This window comes from Rattus norvegicus, chromosome 3, assembly GCF_036323735.1.
Source record: "Rattus norvegicus strain BN/NHsdMcwi chromosome 3, GRCr8, whole genome shotgun sequence".
Lineage (NCBI taxonomy): Eukaryota > Metazoa > Chordata > Mammalia > Rodentia > Muridae > Rattus > Rattus norvegicus.
Genome location: NC_086021.1, coordinates 177,090,699 through 177,118,466, shown reverse-complemented (window position 1 = coordinate 177,118,466; position 27,768 = coordinate 177,090,699). Strand labels below are relative to the sequence as shown.

Genomic DNA, 27,768 nt, shown 5'->3' with positions numbered 1-27,768 from the left:
TCTTGCCTGTTTCTCAGGGGGACTCTCTTCTGCCCTTGTAGGCCTCCTCCCATGACTCCTGTTATTGAGTGTCCCGTCCTTTCCACTCCAGGGCTGAACTGTCACCTTGAGGCCTTCCACTAGGTCCCATACTAGGGGGTCCAGGCTCAGAGCAGTCTGGGTGGAGTTTGGGACGTCTCTAGAGTTGTTAGTAGCAGAGCCATCTTGCATTTCCAGGGTGCCCCTTCCCTGTCCCCAGAGCAGGTGTGGTAGCGTGGGAAAGAGCTAAGAACACAGTCCAACTCAGTCACCCAGGATTCCCTCAGGTGCCTGTCGCCCTAGGCCAGCCATTCTTAGGTTCTGAGCCGCACTGGCCACAGATGCCCTCAGGTAGAGGTGCCTCAGGTCTCTGGGGTTTAGGATCTCATGGCGGGTTTGGTGCTATCCTCGGCTGAAGGCCATGCTGTCCCTTGGTCTCCCCCTGGGCCTCATCTACTAAGTTCTGAGGGAACCATGAATATCAGTCCTAGCTGACCTGAAGGCTTTGGGATGAGAGAAAATTGGGGTGAATGGAAGAGATATTTGCCCAACAAATTCCTTGTCTCAGAGTCACCATTTCCATCCCATGTAAATAACCCAGCCACAGCCCTGACTGCGGCTCCCTGAGTCCCTGCTTGTCTCTGCACTTCTCTGCAGCCCCTTGGACTCTGAGTGCCGCCTGGTGTCACCCAGCCCCACTGGCAGGTTCTCCGTGGGCAGCAGGAAGGGCTCCCTGTACACATGGACGCCACCCAGCACCCCCAGCTTCCGGGACAAATATTACCTGGTGAGTGAGCCTGTCCCTAGGAGGACGGGGTGCTCTGGGGCTGGGCAGTGAGGGGCAGGGCCTGCTTGGGGTTCAGCTTTCGGGGCTTCAGGGCTTGTGTGGCTCTGTCTTCTGCTGCTTGAGGCCATGGGAATTGAGCTGGATCTGGGACCTACGTGGTGTGTGGTGTGTTTATGTGTGTGCTGTTTTTGTGTGCATGTGTGCTGTGTGTGTTGTGTATGTGTATATACAGTGTGTGTGGTGTGTATGTATGCTGTGTGTGTGTGCTGTGTGTGTATGTGTGTCCTGTGTGTATGTGTGTGGTGTATGTGTGCTGTATATGTGTGCAGTGTGTATGGTATATACTGTTTGTATATGTATGTGTATGCTGTGTGTATGCTATTTGTGTGTGGTGTGTATATGTGTGTGCTGTGAGCTGTTTTTGTGTGCATGTGTGCTGTGTGTGTGTGTGTGTGTGCTGTGTGTGTATGTGTGTGCTGTATATATGTGCAGTGTATGTGTGCTGTTTGTGTGTGTGTGTGTGTCCTCTGCCCAGCCACAGCCTTGGCCTCTTTGCTGGGAAACTTAGTTTCCAGGAGTGTGATTGGGAACCCTGTGTAAGAATGCAATTTTCTCCCTGTGACCTCCAGGGGCCAGGTCCCCTTGGAGCCAGGGCCACCCTCCTCTCCTTTTCCTGGGGATGGGGGACTGAAAGCTGAGTACACCTCATTATTTCTCTTGGTGCTGTCCATGGGATGGTCCCTCACAGGGTCCCTTATTAACAGCCCCACCACCACCTCCAACACACTGCCCCATGGGCGACTGTGTATTTACTCACCAGAGGAGGAGGTCGCGTCAGTGCTGCGCTGTGGCCATCCACAGGTCATAAATGATCTTCAGCGGGAGCACTTCTCCCAAGCTTGCGCCCATGCAAGGGTCCCAGGCCCTGGAACCAACCGCCCTGCACGCACGCCCTCGACACTGAGGGTCCCAATTCAGATGCCACATCTCTTCCCAAGATCCTGGACACCCTAAGTGCTCCAGTGTCCCACCCTCTACCTGCTGTGGTCTCTATGCGCAGGGCTCTGTATTGGCAGAGCACAAAGGTCCTGAGGCAGGAGCATGGCAAGGTTGAAACTGTGAAGTTGAGGCCTGAAGGAAGAACTAGAAAGAGGGTGGATACGCCCTCTGGATACCCATCGTGCTGAGCACTTGGGCATGCGGGGGTCACAGCACAGTCCCTGGGGTGGCTGCTGAGGTGACTCCTGCGTCCCCTCCCAGTCTGTCCTTCAGCAACCCATGCAGCAGGCCTTGCTGCTAGGTGGGCCAAGGGCCACCTCCATCCTCGGCTACCTGTCTGACAGTGAGCTCCAGGGTCCCCGCCTGCGAAGCCGGAGCCAGGAGTTACTGGAGATGGACTCCTTCAGCTCCGAGGACCCCAGAGACACTGAGACCAGCACTTCAGCATCCACCTCAGATGTGGGCTTCCTGCCCATGCCTGTGGCTCCCACAGCCTGCATAGAAGAGGAGACCAGGGAGGAGCCTCCACCTCTGGGTCTGCTGCCGGGCCTGACTCACCCAGCCGGGGGTGTGCTTGTAGAACAGCCTGGTTGGAGGGACTTGAGAGGAGAGAGGCTGGACCTACTGTTGGACGACCCAATCCACAGCCCCACCGTGCCACGGAGCCGGAAGGGCCAGGAGGATGGAGGTGCGGGGGACGGAGTGGAGGGGCCTGTGCAGGAGGTCCTGGATCTGCTGCGGTCTGCGGACCCTGCGCAGCCCCAGCTCAGGGAGCTGGAGTACCAAGTCCTTGGCCTCCGGGAGCGGCTGAAGGTATGCCCCCCGCGCTTCGCCGTGAGCCTGAGGCTAGGGAGCAGGCGCAGGGACCAGCCAGCCCAGGTTAGCCTCCCAGCCTCACCTCTTTGTGACCTGGGTGGGCCAAGTCTCCCTCATCCTCAGTTTTCCCACTTTTCAAGGCCTCGGAGGAGGATACCAAGGGGAGGCCGGAGCGCACAGTGAGTAATTTGCTCCGTTTCCAGCCAGGACCTGGCTCCATCGAGAATCTTCTGATGTGGGTGGGTGGGTGGGTGGGTGGAGGCTGCAGTGTATGGAAGGCCTTGCAGCCGCCTGCCAGCCTCATCTCTAAGCCATCCGAACCTTCCCCTGCCCAGCCAAAGGAGTTCTCTCAGTGACTCTCAGAGCTGCTGGCCTTGGATGGATGCCTCTCTGTTTATATTTTTAAATACATAAAATAAAATGTGGACCACACACACAGACTTCTACAGGTGCCGATGAGCCCACTCTTGGGTGTGACACATTTTCCCCCCTCAGAACTATATGGCACAGGCATCTTCCAAAAGTTTTTGTTTGTTTGTTTGTTTGTTTCATTTTGACTTGGACCTTACATTCTCACACTAGCACAGCTGAGAGAAGGCTCTTCTTATATTCTGTCTAGTGTCTTAAAAGAAATCTACAGCCTACCACCTTAAAAAGACCATACCCACACGGGCCAGGAACAAGACTTTGAGGAATATCACCTTTGTTAGTACTTTTCCAGCATTTATGTGAGAAACTGTTTAGGTCACAGCACACAGCTTCTGTCACACTCCTGTCTTTTGAAGAGTCACAAGCACTTTGTATGACCCTGCAATACCACAGTCATTCAAAACACCAAAGAGACACTCCTCTTTTCTAGAAAACAGCTAAGAACAATAAAAAAACAAACAAAAACAATAGGTCCCACCTTCAGCTTGACTGCTAAAGGGGAGCCATCCACAGAATGTCCATAGATACACACACACACACACACACACACACAGGGATCAATGCACAGGTTCTGCTCCATAGGCAACTTCCCCAATGAGGGGAGCGAGTGGCTGCCCTGCTTCCCTGTGACGTCCTTTCCCCAGTCACTGTCACATGTTCCACCACCTGTGTTGTTCGTCAGTTCGTCAGTTTGTCAGTCAGTCATGGATAGCCATGTGTAGGGCTGGGCCACGGTAGCAAGCACAAGCCCCGGCATGTCTGGTGGTGAGAACTGGAGAGCTAAAGCTTCCTTCAGGTGGGAGGTGTGGAGAACTGCCTGGAGCCACAACACTGGCCACTACAGAAGCTGTCCTCAGGGCTGGGGAGACGCTCAGTCAGGACTTGCTGTGCAAACAGGAGGACCTGAGTTCACACCCCAGGACCCACGTAAAGGGAAGGTGGGCACAGTGGCAAGCACGAGTAACAGGGTCCTTGGGACTCCCTGGGGCTCCCTGGGGCTCCCTGGGCAGCCAGTTGAGCCTAATTATCAAGCTCTAGGCCCTGACCCCGCATCAAAACAAAACAAACAACCTCTTAAGGCATGACACCCAAGGTCATCTTTGTGTGGTCCCTTTGGGCACACACAAGCACACGCTCTCGTTCACAACACACACACACACACACACACACACACACACACACACACACACACACACGTGCTTGCAGAGTTTCACTCTAGTGGAAGGGGAGTGTGCTCAGGCTTAGTATTTTGTTGTTGCTCACAGTTTCCACACCCCCTCCCTCTGTGGGTCCCCCCCTCCCCTGTAGGCTCAGCTGAGAGCACCTGCTTTGAGTCTGCAGCCTTGCTGGGTCCTTCTTGGGGTGTGGTTGGTGCGGACTGAGGTACCAGTGGGATCCCAGCCCTGCAGGCAGCCCTGGTTTGGTGACAGAGGCCTCTGGATGGCTTGACCAGCGGTGGGCAGTGGCTTCTGCATGCCCTCCCATTCACAGCTCACCCGCAGCCTCTGAATCTCCTCAGGGTGACGGTTGGCATGAATGCAGAGCAGGTTTCTTGATTTGCTGAGGAATGAGCCACTGGGCCTTGGCAATGCAGGTGTCAGCCGATAGAGTGGCGCCTCCTTGTGGGGGAAGTCCTGCCCTGCGTGATCCCTGCCTGGGGACTTTCAGATCTCCCTGGTGACACTCCCTTGTCTCAGGCTGTGTTGGTGGGACACTGGAAGTGCCCCATCTCTCAGGCTCATCCTGCTGAGATGTGAGCTGTCGCTGGGGCTGGGGCTGTCACAGTCTGGCTGGGTGTAAGAGGGCAAAGCCCTCATCCTGGTGCTTGTCCACAGCCCCGAGGGGTGCAGCCGGAACCCGTGTCAGCGCAGAGTCTCATGGACTGTATACTTGAGAGCTTCGCCTTTCTGAATGCCGACCTTGCCAGTGACGAACTGTCTCTGTTTGGGGGCTCCCAGGCTCTTGAGTGAGTGTACCCCAAATGGGCACAGCTCTGGACTGCTGCAGCTCCATGCTGGTCTCTGAGTCCTTGGCCCCATCATGTGTAGTTTTTCTGTGCATGGCGCCTCCTCTCCATGGTGCTATCTCCTCACAGCAAATCTTGATGGCCACTGAGGGTCTCTCAGGCAATAACAGCAGCACACAGCAAAACTCTGACCTTGACTTCTGTGGCTGTCACGCTGACCAACCTCCATAGTAACTGCCTCCCCCACCACTCCCTCCGGACCACCATCTATCTCTGTCTTACCACCTACCCCGATGAGGGCCACTTCTTCTTTTTTTTTTTTTTTTTTTTTTTCTTTTTTTCGGAGCTGGGGACCAAACCCAGGGCCTTGCGCTTGCTAGGCAAGCGGTCTACCACTGAGCTAAATCCCCTACCCCATGAGGGCCACTTCTAATCCCCAGTCTCCACCTCTTTCTTTAATCCGGTGGTCCCACAGGGGACATCCCAAGTCTGCTACCTTCCCGAGTGTGGCAAGCCAGTCGGGCCTTGGTGGGACTCAGATCTACCCTGTGAGCCATGATTCTAGCCCTGGGTCTAGTCTTCCTGCCCACTTCACAGAAGAGCAAAAGGAGGCTCTGCCAACCACCCAGAGGGAGTCACAGCCTCAGGTCCCCTGGGAAGCCCTGCCCTTCTGTTCGATGTCCTGTTCTCTCTCTCTCTCTCTCTCTCTCTCTCTCTCTCTCTCTCTCTCTCTCTCTCTCGTTCTTATTGAGGAGCCCAGTCTCTGATCTGGAGCTGAGGTGGGGGGAGGTGACAGGAAAGGAATCCCTTGGCTAATCTAATGGTCACTCAGTTCTTTTGTCTCTCAGGAGGGACAGCCCCCCACCTCCACGGCCATCACTGAAGGTCTCGCCTAGCGAACTCACAGCCGGTACCCCTGAGCTGGACACACTGCTTACTGTCCACCTTCAAGTCTGCAAAGCCTTGCTTCAGGTGTCTGGGTGGGGCCTGGCCAGGGTGGGGGCTGGGTCCAAAGGCAGCGAAACGCCTCAGTCAGGTGACAGGAACCTACCCTGAGAGTCATGGGGGCTCTGTGACAGGAGCCGAACCCTGAAACCAAGTGGGTGGTTCTGATGTACAGCATCGATCCAGATTGGCCCGATCTCAGGAAGTATCGAGGTGGGCCTCAGGCCGTGCTGCTCCCGGGGGTGTGAAGGCCCTGAGATCAGATGCCAGCCATCTTTCCACTGCTTTGTGATGTCTGGCTCGACTTGGGTGGGTTGACCCTGGCAGCTCAGCTTAGTGAAGAGAAGGAGTTTCGGTCATGGTCTAGAAGCTTCCTCCAGGACAGGACAGCTATGAGTGGTTGTGGGCAGAGATGTACTTGTAGGGTGACCTGAGTTTCTCGCTGATTCTAGAAACTGGCCTCCCCTAATTTGTCAAGGATGGTGCAGGATTGCCTCCTGGAGGAAGCGGTGCAGCAAAGACAGGTTCTGGAAGTGCTTTCAGACCTTGACCTTGAGCAGGTCAGCAAGGCCAAGTCGGTTGAAGAGAGTAAGTATCCACCGGGCACACGCCCAAGGCCTTGCCTCCCTCCCTCTCCCACTGATGGGCAGATTACATGGGCTTGCACATTTGTATACTGGCAAAGCCACTGCTGGTTCACTGAAGCCAGTCCCACCCACACGCTGGTGCCCCCTCTGAGCAATGGCTGTCACCTCGGTTCTGAGGACCTGTCTGGGGAGTCCAGTCTCCTAGTCAGGATGGCAGTGAGTGACTGATCTTGTGAGCAGGCACTAGGAAGATGCTTGGAGCCAAGACCATTCCTTGGGGTGACACGGGCCTGAGAGGAGGTCCCTGTATTGGGTCTCCTGGCCTCACTTCCAACCTTGGGTCCTCGTGGAGGGGTTTCTGGTGCTCCTGATTGCTCCTGCCCAGGCTGCTGAGCAGCTGCTGGCTCTCAGTCATCCCACAGGCATCTCAAAGGAAGGGTGGCCTGGCACTGTGGCAGGGATGCACACAGCCTGGTGGAGTCCTGGCCTGCCCTGCCTCCACACTCCTGAGCCAGCTCAAGAAGACATTCCTACATCGCGTCCGAGGAAAGTACCCGGGCCAGCTGGAAATAGGTAGTGCCCTCCTTGCCCGATCCCAGGGGGTAGAGGGGGGAACGGCAGTGCTGCAGCTGGGGTCCTATCTCTGTGCATCTTCGCTGCCTTGCCCCTGGGAAAGCAGGCTGTGAATCCCTGTGCCTTCCACCAAGCCTTCGAGGGTTCTTAGAGGGAGGGGGGCAAGCATGTGCCATCTAGGAGTCCTGATATCAGGCTGGACACTTCCTGAAGGCAGCTGTAGCACTTCCTGTGGGGTGAGCAAGCAGCGTCTGAAGTCTGGAAGCTCATCCCACTCTCTGGACTGCTGGTTACCATGTGTGTTTCCAAGGCTCCGGCCCTGGGGTTCAGAGCCCACTGTGGTGGTTGGTGGCTAGCTGGCATGCCCCTTTTCCTTGTCAAATAAAGAACGAAAAGATAGGAAAGGGGTTAGAGTTGAGTCAAATTGAACCTTATTGGCAAGTGCTACCAACTTCTGGGCTAGGGAAGGTTCTAGAACCAGGAGTCTGCCTGCTCTAAGGGGGCTCCCCTGGGCTCCCCTTTCCCTGAGTCCCTTTCATCGGACACAGACCTATTTATTGAGAGGCCTCGGCTCCGCTCACGGCCCTTCTCTGTCAGTGTGTCGCAGGCTCCTGGAGCAGGTGCTGGGCTGTGGCGGGCTATTTGTCACAGCAGGGCTCCAGGACGAGCAGGTGGTCACCTGGTTCCAGTTCCACAGCTACCTGCAGCGGCAGAACATCTCTGACTTGGAGAAACACCTCACTCAGCTCACCAAGGAAGGTAGGGCCTGGTGGCGTGGCAATCTGGAAGCGAGTTACAGCATACCCTGTCCCACTCTGGTTTGGGCCACAACTCGGGAGCCCCTGTAACTCTCCCTCTGTCAAAACTGAGATCAGATCGAGTGACAACACAGCCTGCTATGGTGGAAATTAAGAGAGGGAGGTGAACGGTCCAGAACAGCTCCAGAGAGAGGAGGCAGCCTAGACGCCTGGGCTTATTCTGGTTTCTTTTTGAATCAGGGTCTCACTATGTAGCACAGACCAACCTCAATCTCACCATCCTCATGCCTCAGCCTCCCAAGTGCTAGGATTACAGGTGTATACCATTGTGCCAAGGCCAGCCTGTGGTTCTGCTCATTTGTAAGGCGTGTCTGACCCACTTTTGGAAATGTTTGTCGGGACGTGGTGATGCCCGCCTTGGAGTTCCCTATGTGACTGAAGTGGCTAAGCCTCAACCAACAGCACCTGCCTCTTCCTGTCTTCCAGTTACTCTCATTGAGGAACTGAACTGTGCGGGCCCAGCCAAGGCCCTGAGGAAGCTGCACGGGAAGCGTCTAAGCCAGCTGCAGCCATTGCCCCAGACGCTTCAAGCCTGGGCCCGGCTGCAGCTGGACGGACCCCCGAGGCTGTGCAGGGCTGCCAGAATGCGACTGGCCAGCGCGGCCAGGAACAAGCGCTTCCGGGAAAAGGTGATCAATCTTGGGGTAATCCACCTGACAATACAGCTGGGCAGATTGACAGGTCTCACCCCAAGCTTTGCTTGGAGAAGGGCTGAGTCTGGGTCACTGGGGCGTATGCAGAGTGCTCTACCCAGCTGGGGACCTATGCCTGCCCTGCCCACTCTGTCATGCCAGCTCTGTCCAATCCTGGTCTTCTTCCTCAGGCCCTGCTATACTACACCAATGCCTTAAATGACAGTGACTCCAAGCTCCAGCAGGCGGCGTGCATGGCTCTGCAGCAGCTCGGGGTGAGTTCCTTGTCCTCAGGAGTGACAGGAGGCCATCAGTGGTGAGGGCCAAAACAGCAGCAACAGCTTGAAATGTTTTCACTGGGACAAGGGATGGGATGGTGGGGCGGTAAAGGGTTTCACCAGCAGCAAGAGGACTTCAAGTAACGTCCAGCTCTCAGACTCCAACAGCAGAGGTCCCCACACCAAAGGACTTCCTCTCCAGTTGAACAGGAATGCAGACAGCACCTGTTCGCTCTGGTTTTGTCCATTGTGTGTGGAGGTGTGTGTGTGTGTGTGTGTGTGCGCGCGCGCATGCACATGTCTAATCTCTTCAGGGTCACACACGCACACACAAAAGTAGTTTTCGTGCACTGAAAACAAATCCAGGTGTATTGGCACATACCTGTGATCCAGGCCAGCTTAGGCCAAATGGTGAGACCCTATCTCAAAACAAAACAAAACAAAAACAAACAAAAAACCCTATTCACTATGTGAATAGGTTTGTTAAAAGCCATCCTGGGGGGCTGGAGAGAGCACTGACTGCTCTTCCAGAGGTCCTGAGTTCAAATCCCAGCAACCACATGGTGGCTCACAGCCATCTGTAATGAGATCTGATGCCTTCCTCTGGTGTGTCTGAAGACAGCTACAGTGTGCTTATATATATTAATAAATAAAATAAATCTGGGCTCCAGCTTAACTTCTGGGACTGGAGACATGTGGGCTTCAAGGCCTGTGAGCCCTGCCTTCCCCATTTTCTCCCTGCACTCCCATGCTGGGAATCTGCCTCTGCCTTTGTATAAACTTGTTACCTACTTCTATGTGGGAGCTAGCTCAGTGTAGAGGGAACCCAGTGACTTCACTTGCTCAGTGATGTCCCAAAAGGTCCTCAGAGGCTGGTGAGACTCAGGTGCTAGGTGAAGGAGTCAGAAGTCTTGTGGGAGCCCTGAGTGTGGCAATCAGGCTCTGGTTCTCCAAGAAGAGGAGAGTTCCAGTTAGCAAGTCCCAGACGGCAGCTGGGTTGTTAGATGGTGTTCACAGAGCTGCTGCTGGTGGCCTTGCTTGCAGGCCTGCACTGGGGTGGGAAGAGACTTCCTAAAGTGCTGAAGGGCCTTGAGGACATGCTGGGTTTGGCACTGCAGGGACAACAGTGAGGTAGGTCTGTCTGCTGCTTAAGCCCTCCCTTTTTCTCCTGACCTTACAGGGCGTTGAAAGCATTGAACAGATTGTCAGTCTATGTCAGTCTGACCTGGAGGCCGTGCGAGCCGCAGCACGGGAAGCAACACTGTCGTTTGGTAAAGTGTAGCCCAGTGGGTCCCCAAGGTTCTAGTGGAGAGGGTTGAGGCCACCTCAGCTGTCAGTACCAGGCTGCTAGGGACCCTGCTGCAGGCCATCCTATGCTGAGCAGCCCCTGGCCAGGGCAGGCTACCTTCACAGCAGGCTGGTCGCCAGGATGTAACTCTTTTGCATTTTATGGCTCTTGGCAAATGGAGGGCAGGGCAAAGTCAGGCTAGAGCCCAGGTCTCCATCATTGGAGACTGTTCCTGCTCAGTCATCAGCAGGAGCAAGGGACCCCCCCAAGCACTACTGCCCTACTCCTCTAGAGACACCAAGATGGTGACAAGCCAGTGACAAACACCTCTGCATTCCAGGTGAGAAAGGCCGCCTAGCTTTTGAGAAGATGGACAAACTACACGCAGAACAAGAAGCCTTCTGTCAGGAAGCGGATGTTGAGATCACAATTTTTTAAGAAGCCGTGCTCGATGAGCTCAAATCTGGCCTCTTTCTTCCTTTCATGCTGCCTGGCCTCCACAGTGCCCAGGATTTGGATGGAGCATCCAAGCCACTCCCTCCCAAGTGTGAGCTGGTCAGGACAGTTACCTGAGACTGGGTCCTCAGCGCAGGGATAACAGTCATGTACTCACAGAGCAGGCACAAGTGGTATGTGGGACCTCTAAGGCTGTGGCCTCCGCCAAATGCTGTTTTTGCCATCCTGGGGTACAGTGCCAGGCACTGTCTTGAGGATCGAGGATCCAGGGCAAGGTGACAGACATGCATGGGGTATGAGCTCCCTGCATACCCTCAGCTGGGACAGAACTGGTCTGACAAACAGGGCTGTGGCAGCTTCCCAGTAGGCAGGTCCACTTCCATGGCAGCCTGGGCCCTTGGATGAATGCTCAGACCTGAGGAGGTTTTCACTGCAGCGGCTGGGGAGACTCATGATGGGTTAGATACCCACGAGGGGTTTCCTACTTAAGTGAATAGAGCACTCCACGCTGGCGTCTGAGATGCCCACGAGGGGGTTCTCAGGGCTGACATAGTCATCTCTCACTTAGGTCCCTGTGGACCATGTGTGCTGACTTGGTATTTATTTGCCTTGTTCATGTCCATTCTCTGAAATCTCAATTACAAACTCTGGCGTATGGCCACCTTACTGCCCCAAGTAGAGAATGTTGTATCCGTAGAGCCTTAACATGGGAGGGGCGGCAGGCCCACTGGGGATCCTTCCTATATTCTTCATGCCTGACTCATGGTAGGCTGCCCTCTTCTGGGGGCATTTGGGGACACCCCAGGCCTTTGTCAAGCCTTCACTGCACTGGATTTATCCCAGTCACTATTAGTCAGCTTTCCACACTGGTAACTCTCAGAGTCATTTTCATACCTGAAGCCTTTGGTTGTGAGAGCAGCCACAGCACTCACAGTTCTGTGGCCAGGACCCAAGCGGGGACCACCTGATGCACAAGCCACCTGTGAACCCGAAGGGTACAGAGCTGTGCTTTCTGCAGTGACATCTTCCACTCCACAAGTCTCAAGTGACTCTGAACTGGAAGTCAGTCACCTTGGGGCCTTACATATTTAGTTTTATACATGAACGGAAGGTCACACCACTTTTGGGTCTCATTTTCATGTTTAAGTCAAGCATACATCAGATGAGGCTTATGGATGTCCTGAGATTGAAGACCATGAAATCTGACAGGCAGCTGGCCAAGGGGAGGTCTGGATGCTGGGCCAGGGATTCCAATGACCTGTGAGTCTCAAGGTAGCCTGGGCTGCCCAAGGGGAGGTCCTGAAAGGACAGTGTAGAGAACCCACATCTCAGCAGTCACATGACGCACAGTGTGCTTACCCTGTAGGCCTCACGCTGGCAGGGGTAGACAAATGACTGCCCACCCTGGCCCAAGTCTGTGAATAAAGAAAATGAAAGCACCTCACGTCCCTGTTCTTTAAAAACATTTATTGTTGCAACTAATGCAGACCCATTAGTGAGACACAAGTTGGAAACGGTGCAGTCGGACAGTTCGGTGAGGTCACAGAAGACCCTGAGACACCCCCCGCACCTGCAAAGGTGCTATTCCAGAGCACTTTGTTGTTGGCTTTTATTTTTGTAAAAATGGTTTATTCTATGGCCATTTAGAGAGAGAGAGAGAGAGAGAGAGAGAGAGAGAGAGAGAGAGAGAGAGAACGAGAGCGCCCTGCTGAGTAAGTATTGACTTAAGGCATGCAGCAGCTTTGCTGCCTCCAGCGGGGCAGGGGACAGGGCAGCGCCTGCTCTCAGGCCCCCACCTGTGAGGCTGCTGTGCACCCCCTGCTCCAGACACAGCCTGGACGCCGGCTGAGCCATCTCCTCAGCCTGTGCAGGCAAGGCCATCGCCTTCCCCAGTGGCTCTGTGCTGGCTTCTCTGGGTGAAAGGCAAAATGTGAAGTGCTGGCAAGAGGCAGACTGGAGTTCCAGCTGCCTTCGCTTATTTTAAAAAAAGCCACCCAATGTGAAGGTCAAGTTCCCCTCACAGAAGAGTCATGAGCACCATCATCAGTCTCTTCAGCCTCAAGAGCCACACACTTCTGAGCAAGGTGACTGGTGCCAGCAGCGCTAGCAAGCTGACTCTCAGGACTGTCACCTACACTGTTCCCAGGAGGGTGCTCCTCACCAGCTGCCTTGCTTCCGGTCCTGGCCTGCTCCAGAGCAGTGTGAACTCGGAATGGAGGGGCTGACCCCAGAGGTGGAAGGGCGGGCCCTGCTTGCCCAAGTGTCCAGGGAATGAGGTGTGGGTGTGGAATGTCTGAGATCCAGCGGGGTGTGCTGGGGCAGGCCAGAGCCTGAAGAGTCCTGCCGGGAGTCAGGCGGCCTCGGCACTGGACAGCACTGCTCTCACTCTGAGTGGTGGCGATGCCGAGGTGCCCGCCAGTGAGCAGGCATCTAAGTTTCCCATGTCAAGCACACGGCACCACCAGGACAGGAGCCTGTGTGTTTTCTAACTCACAGGGAAAGCAGACGGGGAACGGGATCTAGAAAGTCATGGGAGAAAGGCCAGCCTTCATCCTACACATGTCATCAGTAGCCACAGGGACTTTACATGTCACCACTGTTGTCTGTTCCTGAAGATTGCTTCTAAGACCCTCAGCTCCTGCCCCTGCCCCAGCACCAGCCACACAGTGGCTGTGTCAGTCCTACCTCAACCCTAGGACTGACCCGGTGCTGCACCTGACGGTCCTGGGTGCAGGCTGACACCTTACACGGTCAGTTTCAGGGTGTGCTCACTCAGGGGTGTCTGTGGGCAAAGTGAATAAATAACAGTGGAGCGGCTCCTCTGGAGGGGGGTGTCGGAGGGGAAGGGGCCTCACGCCGCTGCAGGCCACTCTGATGCCTCTGCAGCTCCCTCACACCCCTCACGATTGCTCGTGGGCTTGCTACTCCAGGGAAGGAAGCAGAAGGACAAAGCAGGAAGGGAGCTGCACGTCCTGGGAAGGCTGCTCCAAGTGAACAAGCATCCACCCCAGCTCGCTCTGCGGGCCTCCATGGCCACTGTGGCCTGCAGCTGAGGCTGGAGTGCGGGCTGTGCTGCTGGACCCAACTGCACAAAAGCAACTGCACTGGATGCACCCACAGTGTCCACCTCCCCGCAGCCTCAGCCAACCAGCATCAGAGGCTGCACAGTAAGCGCTCGGCGGTGTTTCATGAGTCCAGACTCTAAAAATCACGGCTCAGGACAAGTCTTGGCAGTCTGCAAATCATCTGTCTGATGCCTTCAAGGACGTCACTGCAGCAGGACTGAGTGTTTCAGAGGTTGTTACAGGTCCTGCGCGCGGAGTGACTTCCATGACACCAAGGCTCCTCCTTTATGAGTCTTGCTTTACACCTCAGTGGAGTGGCTTCTACATAGAATAGTAATGACTTTCCAATGAAATGGAAGCCCCAGCTCTAAGCTGGCAGCCAACCTCTGATGACCCTGAGGCAGGCCCTCGGAGAAACCCATCTGCAGGGGTGGGGTGCTGAGGACTGGGTCATCTGCAAGATGGCGGTCACAAAGAAGGAGGATGGAAACGCAGGGACACCTGAGGGAAGCAGAGCTGGGCTTCTGTCCAGGGGCAGCCTCTGCTGCTGCTCTCCTCACAGCAGGGCACCTGCAAGCTCGGGGTGGGGGGGTGGGGGGGCTGACCAAGCCAGCAGGAACTTTACAGTCCTGACAGGTGGGACCCTCCCCCGGAAATAAACGTAAATCGTGAATCTGATCACATGCCAAAGGGCACAAGAGAATCTCACCAGTGCCTAGCATCTTTTGTTTTCTCTAAAAATAACAAAAACCTGCCTTTATAAATGTTAAAAACAACAATGTGTTGTAATTCTTTTTTTTTTTTTCCAAAAACAAACGAACCAGAGAAAGGGGAGGAGTGAGGTGAGAGCAAGAAGAGTATTTGGCATTTCCTCTACTTCTCCTGAACAGGTTAAGGCCCTGAGATTAGACTCTGTTCTTGGGACCAGGGGCTCCTTCAAAGCCCAGTGCACAGATGCCCCTCCTGGGGCTGGCCCTTCCAGTTCCACCACAGGCTTGTAAGCTGTTGTTTCTTCTACACCAGGTTAGACGCCGCAGACCAAATCCTAACCTGGGCAGTGGCAGCGCCCACCACGCTCATGCCTCACAGCAGTCTGTCAGTGAAAACATACCCGGTAACAGAGGTACGCGCCAGTCGCCAGGGCCGTGGCCATGCACACGTTGACCAGGAAGGGCTTCCAGTGAACTGGCCTGTGTGCCTTTTGTTCCTCCTCGGTTGGGGACAGCTCTTCCTCAGTGGGGACAGATGCCTGAGCACTTTGAAGACCTCCACCCACCATCCGTTTCCTAACTTCAGTGTCTTGACTCATACTGAGGAGAGAGGAAGAGACAGGTTATCTGCCCTGAGGAGACAGGAAAGCACACTATCTCCGTGAGGACAGTGAACCCTCCCCTCCTAGCACAGAGCAGTGTGCTTGTCTTCCAGTCCTGGAGGACCTTAGGCAGGATTCATGGTCAGGGCTGGGTTTAATTCATGTCAGCCCATGGCCCACCAGTGCACGCACTTAACTGGGGGTTGGGGGTGGAAGGGTGGAAAGCTTCAGCTCTAGGCAAACACGCACTCAGATCCACATCCAGTCACAGGGGAAACATGCTTTCCGGTACACTGCCAGCTCTGTACCTTGTATATCCAAGCAGGCTGGAATGAGGGCAGCTAGGTCATGCTCTACACACTGTGTGCAGAGCTCTGGGTGGGTACTGCTCAGAGTCAGACTGCGTACCCACACCTCAACACTGCCCTCCAGGAAGGAGGCCGCTGACACAGGAAATGGCTTACTTCTACTGGGGTCACCACAGTGCCACTTCCTGCAGGCACATACTTTCTTTTTTTAAATTTTATTTATTTTTCTTTTTTTCGGAGCTGGGGACCGAACCCAGGGCCTTGTGCTTGCTAGGCAAGCGCTCTACCACTGAGCTAAATCCCCAACCCCTGGGCACATACTTTTTCTTGTCATCTCGCTCTACCACACAATGCCATGAGCTTGTCCTATCCCCACACTGGAGGGTCTGCAGCATGGATTCAGGGTCCATTCCGATATTACCCAAGGACGCCTCAGACAGCTTGGGTGCTCAACAATGCTTGCATCGGGGTGAGGCGAGCAAGCTGCAATCCGACCCCGACCTCCTTTGTTCCGACACTGAACAAGTCAGACAAACACCACTAGGAGCACAGGTACCCCATTATAACCTGTCAGTCATTTCACAGGACCCTATTCAGGGGCAATGGGAGCTTGGTTGGACAGAGGCAACACCACTTCTCATGCATGCAGAAGCATCTCTTGTAAAGTTTTCAATGCCTTCATGTGATTCTGGACAAGCTGCTTCCTCTCACCCTGTCCCACAAGCCAGGCCCCCCATTACCTGCTCATGCTGTGCACAGCAATTGAGGGGGCTCTGCTTTCCTCTCTGGCCAGGATGTCCTCATCCTCACAGCTCTCCTCGCTCACCCACTGGTGGTTGGAGAAGAGCTCCTTGCACTTGCCATTGTGAGGCTCCAATGTGCGTTTGGGTGGCCGGGGAGGTGGGGGCACGTGCTCAGGGGGAGGCTCCAGGTCTTCATGGGAAAGCTCCTTCCACTGATCCTTAGAAGGCAGCAGAAGCCCCATTAATGCCAGCCCTGGGTCCGTCCTGGTGAGCAGGCAACAGCTCAGCAGCAGCTCTGGGCTCCTTGGCCCAGGCAAATATTGAGAAGGTAAATGTGCTCTTTTTGGGCTAGGGTCTCGGGTAGCCAGGCAGGCCCAGGACTGGTGGTGCCTCCACCTCTGAAGACCCACAGACTGCACAAGGCATGGTCTTTAGAAGGTCAAGCCCACTCTTCCTCTCAGGGCTCTGCAGAGCATGAATAAGGCAGGCAGAAGGGAGCAGTTGTTTAATGACTCGAGCAATGGCAGACATTAAGGAAGGGGAGCCATTTCTTATGACCTCGACAGCATGGGACCTTTTAAACTGGAGTTTCTTTCCCAGAGTAGTCCTGGTGAGCACGCACAGGCTCTGTGGTCTATCCCCAGCTAGGAACCAGGCCCAAAACCAACCAACTCTTGAAGCAGAGTTGCACTGACCTGCACTGACGAGTCGCCCATGATGAACTTTGCACCCTCGATCACAGCCAGGTAGGAGAAGCGCAGTTGGTCGGCCGTCTGGATGAGCCCCATGCGGAACCTGCGCATCTCCAACAGCACTTTCTTGATGTCCACAGAGGACGGGTCTTTCCTCTTGTCCATCTGCAAGCCAGGGACACTGGGTCAGCCAGAAGAAAGCCACAGAGGGGTGGGTGGTGGAGGGTCTCAGGGAAATGGGAGAGAAACATAGCAGACTTGGGACCGTTTGGGCCTGAGCTGGACGAGTTTAGAGAAGAATCATGGGGGTTCTAGGGCACCCGGCTCCTGTGTCAACTGGGGTACCTGGCTTCTCTGACAACCAGGGTGCTCAGCTCCTGCATGGGGGTTCTAGGGTACCTGGCTCCTGTAACAACTGGGAGAACCCCATGGACAAAGCTAGAAGGGGCTCAACCACCATCAATGGAAACTGCTGGCATCAAAGACCACAGCAGGGTGCCCTCCAAGGAAGGGGGTCTGTGGACAGCAACAGGAACTCTAGCTAAAAGGGTGGGTTCAAGCACGTTTCCTCTCTTCCTAGGCTTGCAAATCCCTCCTTACCAGTAAGAGGCAGGTGTCAGCCAGGCAGAAGGTCCCTGACCTGCCAATGCCAGCACTGCAGTGGACCACAATGGGGCCGTGCTCTGGGCTGAGTGAGCCTGACTCTCGGACTTTGAATAGGAAATTGAGGAAAGAGGCAGGTGACTCAGGGACTCCAAAGTCAGGCCAGGTGGTGTAGTGGAAATGCAGGATCTCTCGAGCCTCCTGGGTCTGAAAGAGAGAGACACATGCTGTTAGACTGAGTGCATTATCTACACAGACCCCATGTTTGCACCAAGTCGCTTCCTGCCCAGCCTTCCTCAGTGGGTATGGCTGGATCTGTCCACAGCCTTAAGCAGTGGACAATCCTCTTACCCTACTGTTCCTTCTACATTCACACATGTGGCCACAATAGTTTCAGCTGGAAAGTCGCCATGATGCCACTGGCATCTTAAATCTCAGAGAGCCTTCCTGTGTTTATGTGCGTGTGTGGGAAGAGGTACAGCAGGGTGGGGTGGGGCGGGGATTGGGATGTGCACCAGGTCTGGCTGGCCCAGGGAGAACACTGGGATGGGTCAGACAAGTGTTACTTTTCAAGAAAAGTCTCCAAAGACAGGTTTGCCAGTAAGGTGGCTGTCATACAGGTGAAGCATCAGCTGTGACTCCAGAGGCCAGACTGCTGGTGAGTTCTCCACACCATCATTCACCTCAAGGACCATACCCATTCCCATAGCTGTCCCACAGCGCCCCTGGAGCTGAACAAAAAGAATGGCCTCTGGGGGGTTGGGGATTTAGCTCAGTGGTAGAGCATTTGCCTAGCAAGCGCAAGGCCCTGGATTCGGTCCACAGCTCTGGAAAAAAAAAAAAAAAAAAAAGAATGGCCTCTGGTGCTCTGTTCTTTCCTAGATGGTCTGATATTTTAAAAACTATTTGCTGGGGGTCAGGGGTACCGCATGTTGAATGATCAGATGGTAACTTGCAGGGTTACTGGCAAGCACCTTTATATATGAGCTATCCCACCACCTCCATGGTCAGGATTATTAAAGGAGGCCAACTGCAGACCTCAGAGGGCAGGGTCCCAGGGCTGCAGAGAGGGCCAGCAGGTTGTGCCAGACAAAGAGTGGGATACAGACACTGAAGGCTTGACTTGCTGATACCAAGTTGCTATCTTTCTGCAAAGTACAGAAGGTCCCTGCTGTGGGACAAACACACATCAAAGACATGGCCACCCTTTCAGTGTGGCTTAGATCCAGGATGTTGTACGCAGCTGAAGGACCATCCATCTGGAGACCCTGAAGCAGCTCTGCCCACCTCCCTGCAAAACCAAACACTACCTGTATTGGGTGCAAGGCGGGAGGTGCCTCACATATACTTTAAAAACCGGCTTAGAAGAAAGCATGCAAGAACAGTCGTATTTACCTAAAGAGTGTGGGCTCTCCTACCACGTCCCCCCTGCTTCCCTTCCCTCTACAAGGACTCAGTTCTAGGGCCCAGAAAGGGGCTCAAGTGGAAACCTTGAGTAGGCCTCCTGTCTATAACCCCAGCACTGCAGAGGCAGAGGCTGACGGACTGGAAATGTGAGGCCAGCTTGGGCTACTATTGAGACCTTATCTTAATACAATCAACCACCCTCTAAAAGTTCCAACCCCAAACAAAGCCTAGGCTCTCCTGCCCTCACTGCCATGAAACAGACAAGCCTTTGGTGCTGCTCTGAAATGTCTCCCTCAATAAGCAGATGTCCCCAAATCCCACAGGCAGAGCAAACCACTCTCAGGCAAGAAACTGACTTTTCCCTTGGAACTGTGTTAAGTGGTGTCAAGGTGAGATTGCCGTGGGAGGTGGCTTGTACCCTGGTGCCTGGGCACTGGCGCCTACAACAGCAAGTTCTGCTCACCACAGGATGAAGCCATACTGTGCACAGGGCTCAGAATTCCTGAGAACGCCACAGTTGAAGTTAGCACCAAGGCCTAAGATCAGCAGAAACGAGTCACCGTCTCCGGAGGACTCGTCAATACTTACAGCCAGGTTCTCCAACTCCAACTGCCGTACTGTGTAATATGACTTGACATCTTCAGAGATCAGTGTCAGCTTCAAATTGGTGTCATCGAAGACCATCTCTTTTTCTTCTTTCTGTGGCCAATACTGGGCACATTTTAACTGGGGAAGAACAGCACTGGATTACTCCGAGCACCTGCTAGGAGACAGGAGGCTTGGAAGGCTGTCTTCCGGCTTTATGACAGCCCACAGGCCAGGGTCTCCCAGTCAGTACAGCTCGCACCCTAGTGAAGCTGGAGCTGGTCGGAGCGCTGACCCAGCATCTTTGTGACAGGGCTCCCATGCCTCACCCAGCATGTCCCAGTGGGCGCTGGGCCCTGCCATGCTGTGAGATAAAACCATACCACGCAGAAGCTGTGCCCCCTTAGAGATGCTCTCAGTAGTATGTCAGTATGCCCAGGCCCCTGAGGAAACTGTAGGCAACAGGGTGGGAAGCTGCTGGAGCCTTGTCAGGCTGAGGGGCTGTGGAAGACGACAGGCAGTGGAACTCACTCATCCACTCTGACTCGGTTCTCTTCAGAAAAGCACTCCTAATGCTCTATTTTGCTAACAGCAAAAACCATTTGATGATCTTGATTCAAATGCTCATTACTGCTTTTGATGAACCAATAGATCTGGTCTGGGATTTAGGAAGAAGGATCAGGCTGGGATTCACTCACACAGACCCTGTGATCTAAGCTCAGGTACTCAGTCATTCCTGCTGTAGACAGCTGGTGTGGGTCTCCAAGGCAGGACTGACAAAGTGCCCAGGCAGAGACCTCAGAGACCCTGACTCTCCCAAGGAAGTGTAGCAAGTTGTCCTCTGGTACAGAACACATAGAATTCACATACCTGACCTGTACCAGGGCTGGCGCAGTCTGCTGGAGACATGTTCCCTCCCTCTAGGGTGGGTGGATGGGGAGAACACAGAAGTGAGACTTGAGAATACAGAGGACCTGGGGACTCAGAGAAGGGGGGAGCTCATGCTAACCAAGCAAAGGAAGAGGTCAACGGAAGCTCTCTGGAAAGAAGATTTTGATGGCTGACAGGAAAGCAGAAGACAGGTCAAGGATGGCCAGAGCACAGTGGGGCGGTGGCAACTGGGGACCTGAGCTATCTCCTCATGAGGGCCTGCAAGGACCTGAGGCTGAAGAAGGACTGCAGAGGTGGTTGCTGTCAGTGTTCTGGCTCCAAAGCTGCCCGCCACAAAACCAATGCAAAAGACAGAAAGCAGTGAAGGGAGCAAGGGCCTCCACTACCCATGGAGCAAGAACCCTCCAATCCCAGGGCAGAAGCTAATTGGGCTTTCTCAAGAGCTCTACTTCAAGGTCTGGCCTGCTCGACCCAAGCCTCCTCCCACCTTCGAGGACCAGCTGCCAGAGATGGGCTCCCTGACTAGGGCCAATCTGTCAGCACGGGAACAGATCTCAACATCAGAATGCAGAGGCAAGGTGCCAGCGAACTGTGCATAAAGAGACTTGAATAGGCCACTTATTTCCAGTCAGACCCCAGGCTACCATGCCAGGGTGGGCATTCACCATGAGCAGGGAGAAGCCAAAGGGCTGTTGGTACAGAAGAGGGAGTGGGCGTTTTCACCTCAAGGGCAGGGCAGACAGGCTCTGACCTTCACTTCTACAGCAGAAGCCCAGGACAACCCTGACAGATCTCTAATCTAGGCAAGGTCTACAGTTTCAGAGGCATTGTGGCACACAGCCAAGTGTCCATCAAACAACATTTAATTAGATGTCTATAGGACCATGCTTGGCTCTGTCGTTTCCCGTAAAAATGTCTACTTTAAACACAAAACAAACAAGAGAGCACATAATGCCCACTTCCAGTTAGCTGACGGCGCCCACACGCTGCCTTCAGTGGAAGTCTGACTCTTACTGGAATAGGAGCAGGCCCTCGCCGGCATTGACACCAAGGCCCTTGGGCCAGCCCCAGACAGGAAGATGGCAACGCCAGTGTGCAGCATCCTGAGTTTAACAGTAGTTATTTCAACCATGAAGCCTGAAACTCACACAAGTGCTTCCAAAACAAAGCCAGGCAGGCAGTGTGAGGAAGAGCCTGTGACAGCCAGTGCTCGCTTTCTTACACAGGTGGCGTGTCTTCATCTCCCAAAAGGACGGCTAATACAGACAAGTGAAAAGGTCCCAGAGATAAGGACCCTGGGCTACCAGGAGCCTGACCTCCGCCATGACTCTCAGGAGGTTTTAGGAGAGACACAGGCTGCATTCTGGAATGCAAACTATATGCACAAAGCTCCAGCAACACTCCTACTGCTTGTTACACATAGAAAACACCATGTACCAGAGGCAGAGGGTAAACACCCACGTCTGAGAGGAAGAAGGCAGAGCACATGCCACCCAGGCCTCTGCAAGTCAGGACTGCTGGGCTGAGGACAGTTGGACCTAGGGGAGCAAAGGAGCAGCATCTCTTACCCCTGCATACCCCCACACCCAGGTTTCTGATGTGCATCGCACATAAAGCACACCGCCCCAAGTGGAGAAGAACAGTTCTAAAGGACCCTGCCACACTGCCGTGAGAAACAGTGACCAGCTAACCAGTCATGCTCCCAAGAGCCGACACAGAAGTCTTCAGGAAGGTGGGTGTACTGGCTGATTTTGTGTGTCAACCTGACACAAGCTGGAGTTATCAGAGAAAGGAGCCTCCCTTGAAAAATGCCTCCATGAGATCCAACTGTAAGGCATTTTCTCAACTAGTGATGGGGGGGAGGGGCCCAGCCCATTGTGGGTGGTGCCGTCCCCGGGCTGGCAGTCCTGGGTTCTATAAGAGAGCAAACTGAGCAAGGCAGGGGGAGCAACCCAGTAGTAACATCCCTCTGTGGCTTCTGCATCAGCTCCTGCTTCCTGACCTGCTTGAGTTCCTGTCCTGACTTCCTTTGGTGATGAACAGCAATGTGGAAGTGTAAGCTGAATAAACCCTTTCCTCCCCAACCTGCTTCTTGGTCCTGATGTTTGTGCAGGAATAGGAACCCTGACTAAGACAGTAGTCATGGTGGATCTATTGACAATCAGTCCAGGGTGCTGAAAGCTGGACCTGTGGTAGTCATGCAACGACAGAGCAGACACCATTCCTTATAGTGTGACAATATCTGCTAATCCAAACTGTGCTAACTACAAGGGGCCATCAGAACCCTGGCGACATATTTACATATTGAAGTATACACATGTGTGTGTACTCTTACATACATGCACAGTAAATCACACCACACCTGGTGACATTTTTAAAAAGATTTTTTTAAGTGTGTATGGGTGTTTCTGTCTGCACAGATATATATATATATACAAACATACACACACACACACATACACACACTTGTGTACCACATGCATGCCTAGTGTCCACTGAGGTCGGAAGAGGTTGTTAGGTCCCTTGGGACTTGAGTTATAGGTGGTGATGAGCTTCTATGTGGGTGCTGAGAATGGAACCTAGGTCCTTTGAGAGAGCAGTAAACACTCTTAGCCCCTGAGCTCTCTCTCTAACCCTCATATCTGATGATCTCTCTAACCCTCATATCTGATGCTTTCTTGTTTATTTATTTAATATATCTGAGTGCTCTGTCTTCAGACACACCAGAAGAGGGCATCAGATCCCATTACAAATGGTTGTGATCTACCACATGGTTGCTGGGAATTGAACTCAGGACCTCTGGAAGAGCAGTCAGTGTTCTTAGCTGCTGAGCCATCTCTCCAGCCCCTGATTTCTTAGTAATAGGTTGATTTAAAATTCCACTCTCTGGTTGTGTCAACTGACCATAACGACAGGCTCTGTATCTGGGGCTATCATGTGCTACAGAAGTGGCAAGTAGAAATCCAGCAACAGTATGGCAACAAGCAGCCTCAAGGAAACCACCAGAGTGACCAGGACCATGTGCCTGGGGCGGGTGCAGCTGGTGATACCTTGTTCACACTTTTGCACCTGGTTCTCACCCTTGCGTATGACTGGCCACTGTCTCTGGAGGGGATGGATGGCTTCTTTGGCAACCTCATGTTCTTGAGAACATGAGGAAACCAGGGCAGGCAGCTATGAATGGTGCCCCAAGCTTAGCAACAGACAACACAGCATCTACCCCTGGCCAGGCCGAGGGAGGAACATCCTGTTCTCCGCTCCTGGCTATGGCTGCCGTTGTTCCCAACAATCCTCAGCTGACCTTTTCGAGGGCCTTCAACCTCTGGAGCTGGGGACTCTAAGTGCCAACCAAGTCCAGAGGGAAGGAAGAGGCGGCTGGCTCTGCCCCATGCTGATCATGGGCAGCGCTGAGAGCCAGCTTCAGTGTCCACCACAGGGATAAGAGGGAAGGGACAGGAGGGCTGGCTGTTTGATGAAGCCTAAATCTGAGACAGTGTCGCCATGACTCAGACCTCTGAACCAAAAGACACAGGAAGAAACAGAAGGAGGCCTGTCTAGGATATAGTTTGGGGAGTGAGAGACAGGTCGAGGCACTCAGGGTCTCAGGCCATATCAATGACTACCCTTAGAGGGGAGAGTGTGGTAAGACCCGAGTGACACAGACTGCCCTGGACAGAAGGGACTGAAAACGGCAGGTTGAGGGGCAAGGGTGGCCAAAGGGACAGAGCCTGAGGGGTGGTGTTTTACGTGGTAAGAACTGAAGCCTTCTCATCAGCAGAGGTTAAGGCAACATACCAACTCTAGGAGCCAATGACTTCCACAGCTCTGCAGAACCACCCATGCCATCAAGAGGCACAGTCAGTCTGACCAGCCAAAGGTGGGCTTGGTAAAGATACATTAAAGGCCGCTCTTGGAAAGAACTGGCAGAAACAAACACAGGCAGTACCAAGAAAGCACAGGCAGCAAGGCAGAACGCCCACTGCACCAGGCTCCACAGGGCCTGCCCCGCCCCATCTCTCCCTAGCCTTGTCTGTAACACATGTGTATTTATGTAACGTTTAGCGTTCTAAAAACAATGTGTCATGTGAAGGAGTTAGAAAACAAACTCAGAGGAAAAGGAGCTTTATGAACTCTGTGTGTAGACAGCAGCAGCAAGGACCTGGGCGTGAACTTACCGAGCCTTTCTCCATGATGCGGTTGAGCATGACCACGCCCCTGCTCTTCTGCTCCCACACCATCTCCCAGAAGTGCCCGCACGTGTTTGGTAAAGGGCCCTGCAAACACACAAGGTTCACACTGTACAACACTGGACACACACGCACACCATGCACCAGTCAGTGACAATGTGCATAGGTGTGGGCAGAGTAGCCACCAAGGCTGCGTGCCCCACGATCAGTCAGTCACCCAGTCCCATATCCCATCCTGTGCTGAGGGGCCATTTCTGCACCTGGGTGCTGGCTGTCCCAGGTCTGAGCTGACAGCTGAGGGGCTCTACTGAGCTTCTTGTCCACGATCAGGTTGAGTCCAGGACAAAGTTCCCATGTATGCGAGAGGCAGGATCACCACTGTGCTCTGGCAGTTTTAGGCCCTGCTTTTAAAATCTGTCACAGTTTTAAAAGCTCTCTGAGCCTTCTTTTCCACATAGCCCACTTGATTAAAAACAGTACTCGTTCTCAGATTGTATAAACGACAGTAGTGCTGTGTGAAGGACTCAGCATAGCACCTAGAATGGGGCAAGCACCCGGTCCAGAGTGAGCCTCTCTTCTTACAACTGGTACTGGTGAGTCTAAATATGGATGGCCTTTAAAGCTGGACCAGGGAATGTGCAGGAGATGCACACTGCCCACAGATGGTCTCAGAGGTAGCCAAGGGGCTCATAAGACCTGGGCACACCCAGTGCCCACAGAGCAGCAAACCCGCCCAGTGATGGTGGGTGCTGATAGATGAGTGCCAAGTACTGCTTTAGTTGTAAGCCCTGTGACATGCTACAGGAGAGCATCCGTACGAGGGCTTGGTCACATCTTTGGGGCAGAACCTCTTCTAGAAGTCTCCATTCTCCCCCATTTCCTCCCATCCAAGCCGTTGCTCTTAGGTCTCGGCACACTCCCCTGCCTTGTGCCAGCACTTGGCATCTTCTCGTTCTTCCCTGAGCCCTTCTGTCTACAAGTGTGAGGCAAGGGCTCTGACAAAAGCGTCACATAGGTGACTCTTCCCCTCAGCTAACAGAGCTAGTTTTGTGCAGTTGGGTGCCAGGGTTCCTGATGCTCACCTGGGGCCTTCATCCTCTGCGCTACACAAGGATCCAAGCCCTCAGCCCCGCCATGGGTGCAGCTCTCTATGTTGTGCAACTCACCGGTCGCATCCCTGTTCCCAACACTACCCAGCTCACAGTGGCTTTTAGGACTTGGCTGTGCTTTGTGATGGAGGTAGTTTCCTCCAGTGTTACAAGATGAAGCTGTAATGTGGCTTCACAATGAACAATACTGGATGGAATGGAAGAGTTCTTTATTTGTGGCTTGGAAATGGTTTGGGTCGCCCAGTCAGACACACTCCTTTGGGATAAGACTGTTTTGATCCTTATCTGAGACATGGACATAGAAGCCACTTCTGAATGCTCATGGCATCGCCTGACACAGCACAATATCACAGGGCTCACATAATGGCTAGGGCCCAGGGTCAGGGTAGTGGGTAGAGTAATGCTTGAGTTTCTCTAGTTCTCTAACCAGGGTTTAACGTTAACCCAGGCTGGCCTATGGAACTCACTGTGTATCCCAAACTGGCCTCAATCATGTGGCAATTCTCCTGTCTCAGCCCTCAAGTGTGGGGATTGCAGGTATGACTCACGACACCTAGATCTAGAACACTTCTGTTTTGTTGTTAGCACTGGTATGCTTGTTTGTTTGTCTTTTTGTTTTGGGGATAAACCCTGAGGACTGGACCTAGGCCTTGCGTGACAGGCAAGTGCTCTACCACCAGGCTCCAGCCCCAGCTCCTCAATGACAATGCTAACTGCTCACTTGACTCATTTGGTGTCACACACCCTACGATGGGTCAACAGCCACACCAAGTCTCTCTGACCACAACTGCAGATGAACGGCTGTAGCCAAGAATGCTAACTTCTCTACACAGATTCTCAAGCGGTTATTGGACCTCAGCTTCTCAGCAGGAGGCCCCACCTTCCTAAGGGATCCCCGAAGCTGCCCACTCAAACACTGAGGTGCTGGGAGGACCCTGGCTGAGACCTGGGAAGGCTGATCCTGCACCCACAGGACCTCAGACAGCCGCTGATACTGCACCCACTGCCTGGGGCTTCTGGGCTTCTTCTGCTCATGCAAACTGGCTTAGGACAAAAGTTCCTCTCTTTTGCTGTGATGGGTGAGTGCCAGCTCTAAGCTCCTGGCTTCATGAGGACTTGCTTTCCCAAAGCAGGCAGACCATCAAGCTCAGACACCCTACAGCCTGGGCCATGTGGTATGAAATAGCAAAGGGAGACGGATAAACAACACAGGCCTTAGACCGCCTTGCAGGCCAGAGGCTAAGGCCAGAGAAAACTACTGAAAATAAGCTTTCGTCCTCCCTCCAGACATTCAGTCTTCTGCTCACACAGCATTAAGGATGTTACAGGACGCCCATCGTGTGTTCTCAGAAGGAAGCTCAGAGCTGTGGGATTTTTAAGTGATGTCACATCTTCTAACAAGGCCCAAGGGAACACTGAATAGCACTTGGGACAGAGGTGCCTAGTCAACAGAGGGCTAGTTAGCCCTCTTGGTCACTGCCAGAAGCACTCGATGCTGAAGCTAATGCCTCTGTGGACCCGATGTCCAGGGTCTTCTCCTGCCTATCAAGACCACCGGCAGCTCCGTGTGCCGCCTCCCAGTGCTGTGCTCAGAGTAGGGTGTTTCCTCTCTTGCTGCTGTTTTCATTGATGAGAAGCCTGAACTTCTCAAGGACATGATGATCTTATCTGATATGATAACACAACGGCTCTCAAGTAGTTTAGACAGCCTGTTACCTGGGTGAGGATATAGCTCCTCTGGGCTTCCTCCATTTTTATCAAGCTGGCATTGATATAGTCATTATCTTCCTGATGCAATTTAATCCGACTGTGGTCAACTGAAAGAAAAGCAGAGCTGGGTTAACCGTGAGGTCCAAGACCTACATTCTACAGGAAAGCAGAGAGAGCGACCCATGGAAGCATGCACACTGCTGGGGCCTTACTGTTAGAGTGACACTAGTAATCTGTGGGGTGACTGGTTCTCAGGACAGCCCTGAATATAGAAATATCACATTCTATAGCAACAGCATCAACTCCAGACCACGCCCTCCTTGGGGATAGTGCACAGACCACAGGAGAACAACAAAGGATCCACTTCCTGAATGCCTAACACAGGTTGCCAGAGTCAAGTCTCCAGTCTGTAAAAGGAAGCACTTCACTAAGAGCTGTCCCAGTCCTGGGCCATATGGAGGCATCTCGGGCGTGGCTGGCTGATGAGGCTCCTTAGCCCAGGTCTCTGCACTGCAGATATCTGAGTATCAGCCCAGTGCACAGCAGCATGCATGGGTAAGGAAG

The 27,768-nt window shown here is 53.7% G+C and overlaps 2 protein-coding genes across 6 annotated transcripts in view; one reads left to right on the top strand and one right to left on the bottom strand.

Annotated features, from left to right (window-relative positions):
- Positions 1-12,031, top strand: part of Ripor3 (RIPOR family member 3) — a 72,988-nt gene extending 60,957 nt beyond the window's left edge. For 2 of the 3 annotated variants that reach the window (XM_006235650.5, XM_039106725.2), the window contains 11 exons: positions 676-805; positions 2,066-2,617; positions 4,885-5,015; positions 5,864-5,987; positions 6,413-6,548; positions 6,959-7,120; positions 7,718-7,879; positions 8,365-8,567; positions 8,762-8,845; positions 10,029-10,119; positions 10,477-12,031. In XM_006235650.5, coding sequence (XP_006235712.1) covers positions 676-805; positions 2,066-2,617; positions 4,885-5,015; positions 5,864-5,987; positions 6,413-6,548; positions 6,959-7,120; positions 7,718-7,879; positions 8,365-8,567; positions 8,762-8,845; positions 10,029-10,119; positions 10,477-10,574 — 1,873 coding nt within the window. In that variant the 3' untranslated portion in view covers positions 10,575-12,031. The remainder of the gene's footprint in view (positions 1-675; positions 806-2,065; positions 2,618-4,884; positions 5,016-5,863; positions 5,988-6,412; positions 6,549-6,958; positions 7,121-7,717; positions 7,880-8,364; positions 8,568-8,761; positions 8,846-10,028; positions 10,120-10,476) is intronic. The other variant, XM_039106726.2, reaches the window with a different exon arrangement.
- Positions 12,032-12,042: 11 nt separating this feature from the next.
- Positions 12,043-27,768, bottom strand: part of Ptpn1 (protein tyrosine phosphatase, non-receptor type 1) — a 49,837-nt gene continuing 34,111 nt past the window's right edge. The window contains exons 3-9 of one of the 3 annotated variants that reach the window (XM_063283103.1): positions 27,211-27,311; positions 24,374-24,472; positions 19,311-19,448; positions 17,313-17,522; positions 16,716-16,877; positions 16,018-16,232; positions 12,043-14,967 (exon numbers count right to left, since the gene is read on the bottom strand). In XM_063283103.1, the coding sequence (XP_063139173.1) occupies positions 14,754-14,967; positions 16,018-16,232; positions 16,716-16,877; positions 17,313-17,522; positions 19,311-19,448; positions 24,374-24,472; positions 27,211-27,311 (1,139 nt within the window). In that variant the 3' untranslated portion in view covers positions 12,043-14,753. Of the gene's footprint in view, positions 14,968-16,017; positions 16,285-16,715; positions 16,878-17,312; positions 17,523-19,310; positions 19,449-24,373; positions 24,473-27,210; positions 27,312-27,768 lie in introns of those variants that run through there. The other 2 variants (NM_012637.2, XM_063283104.1) reach the window with 2 other exon arrangements.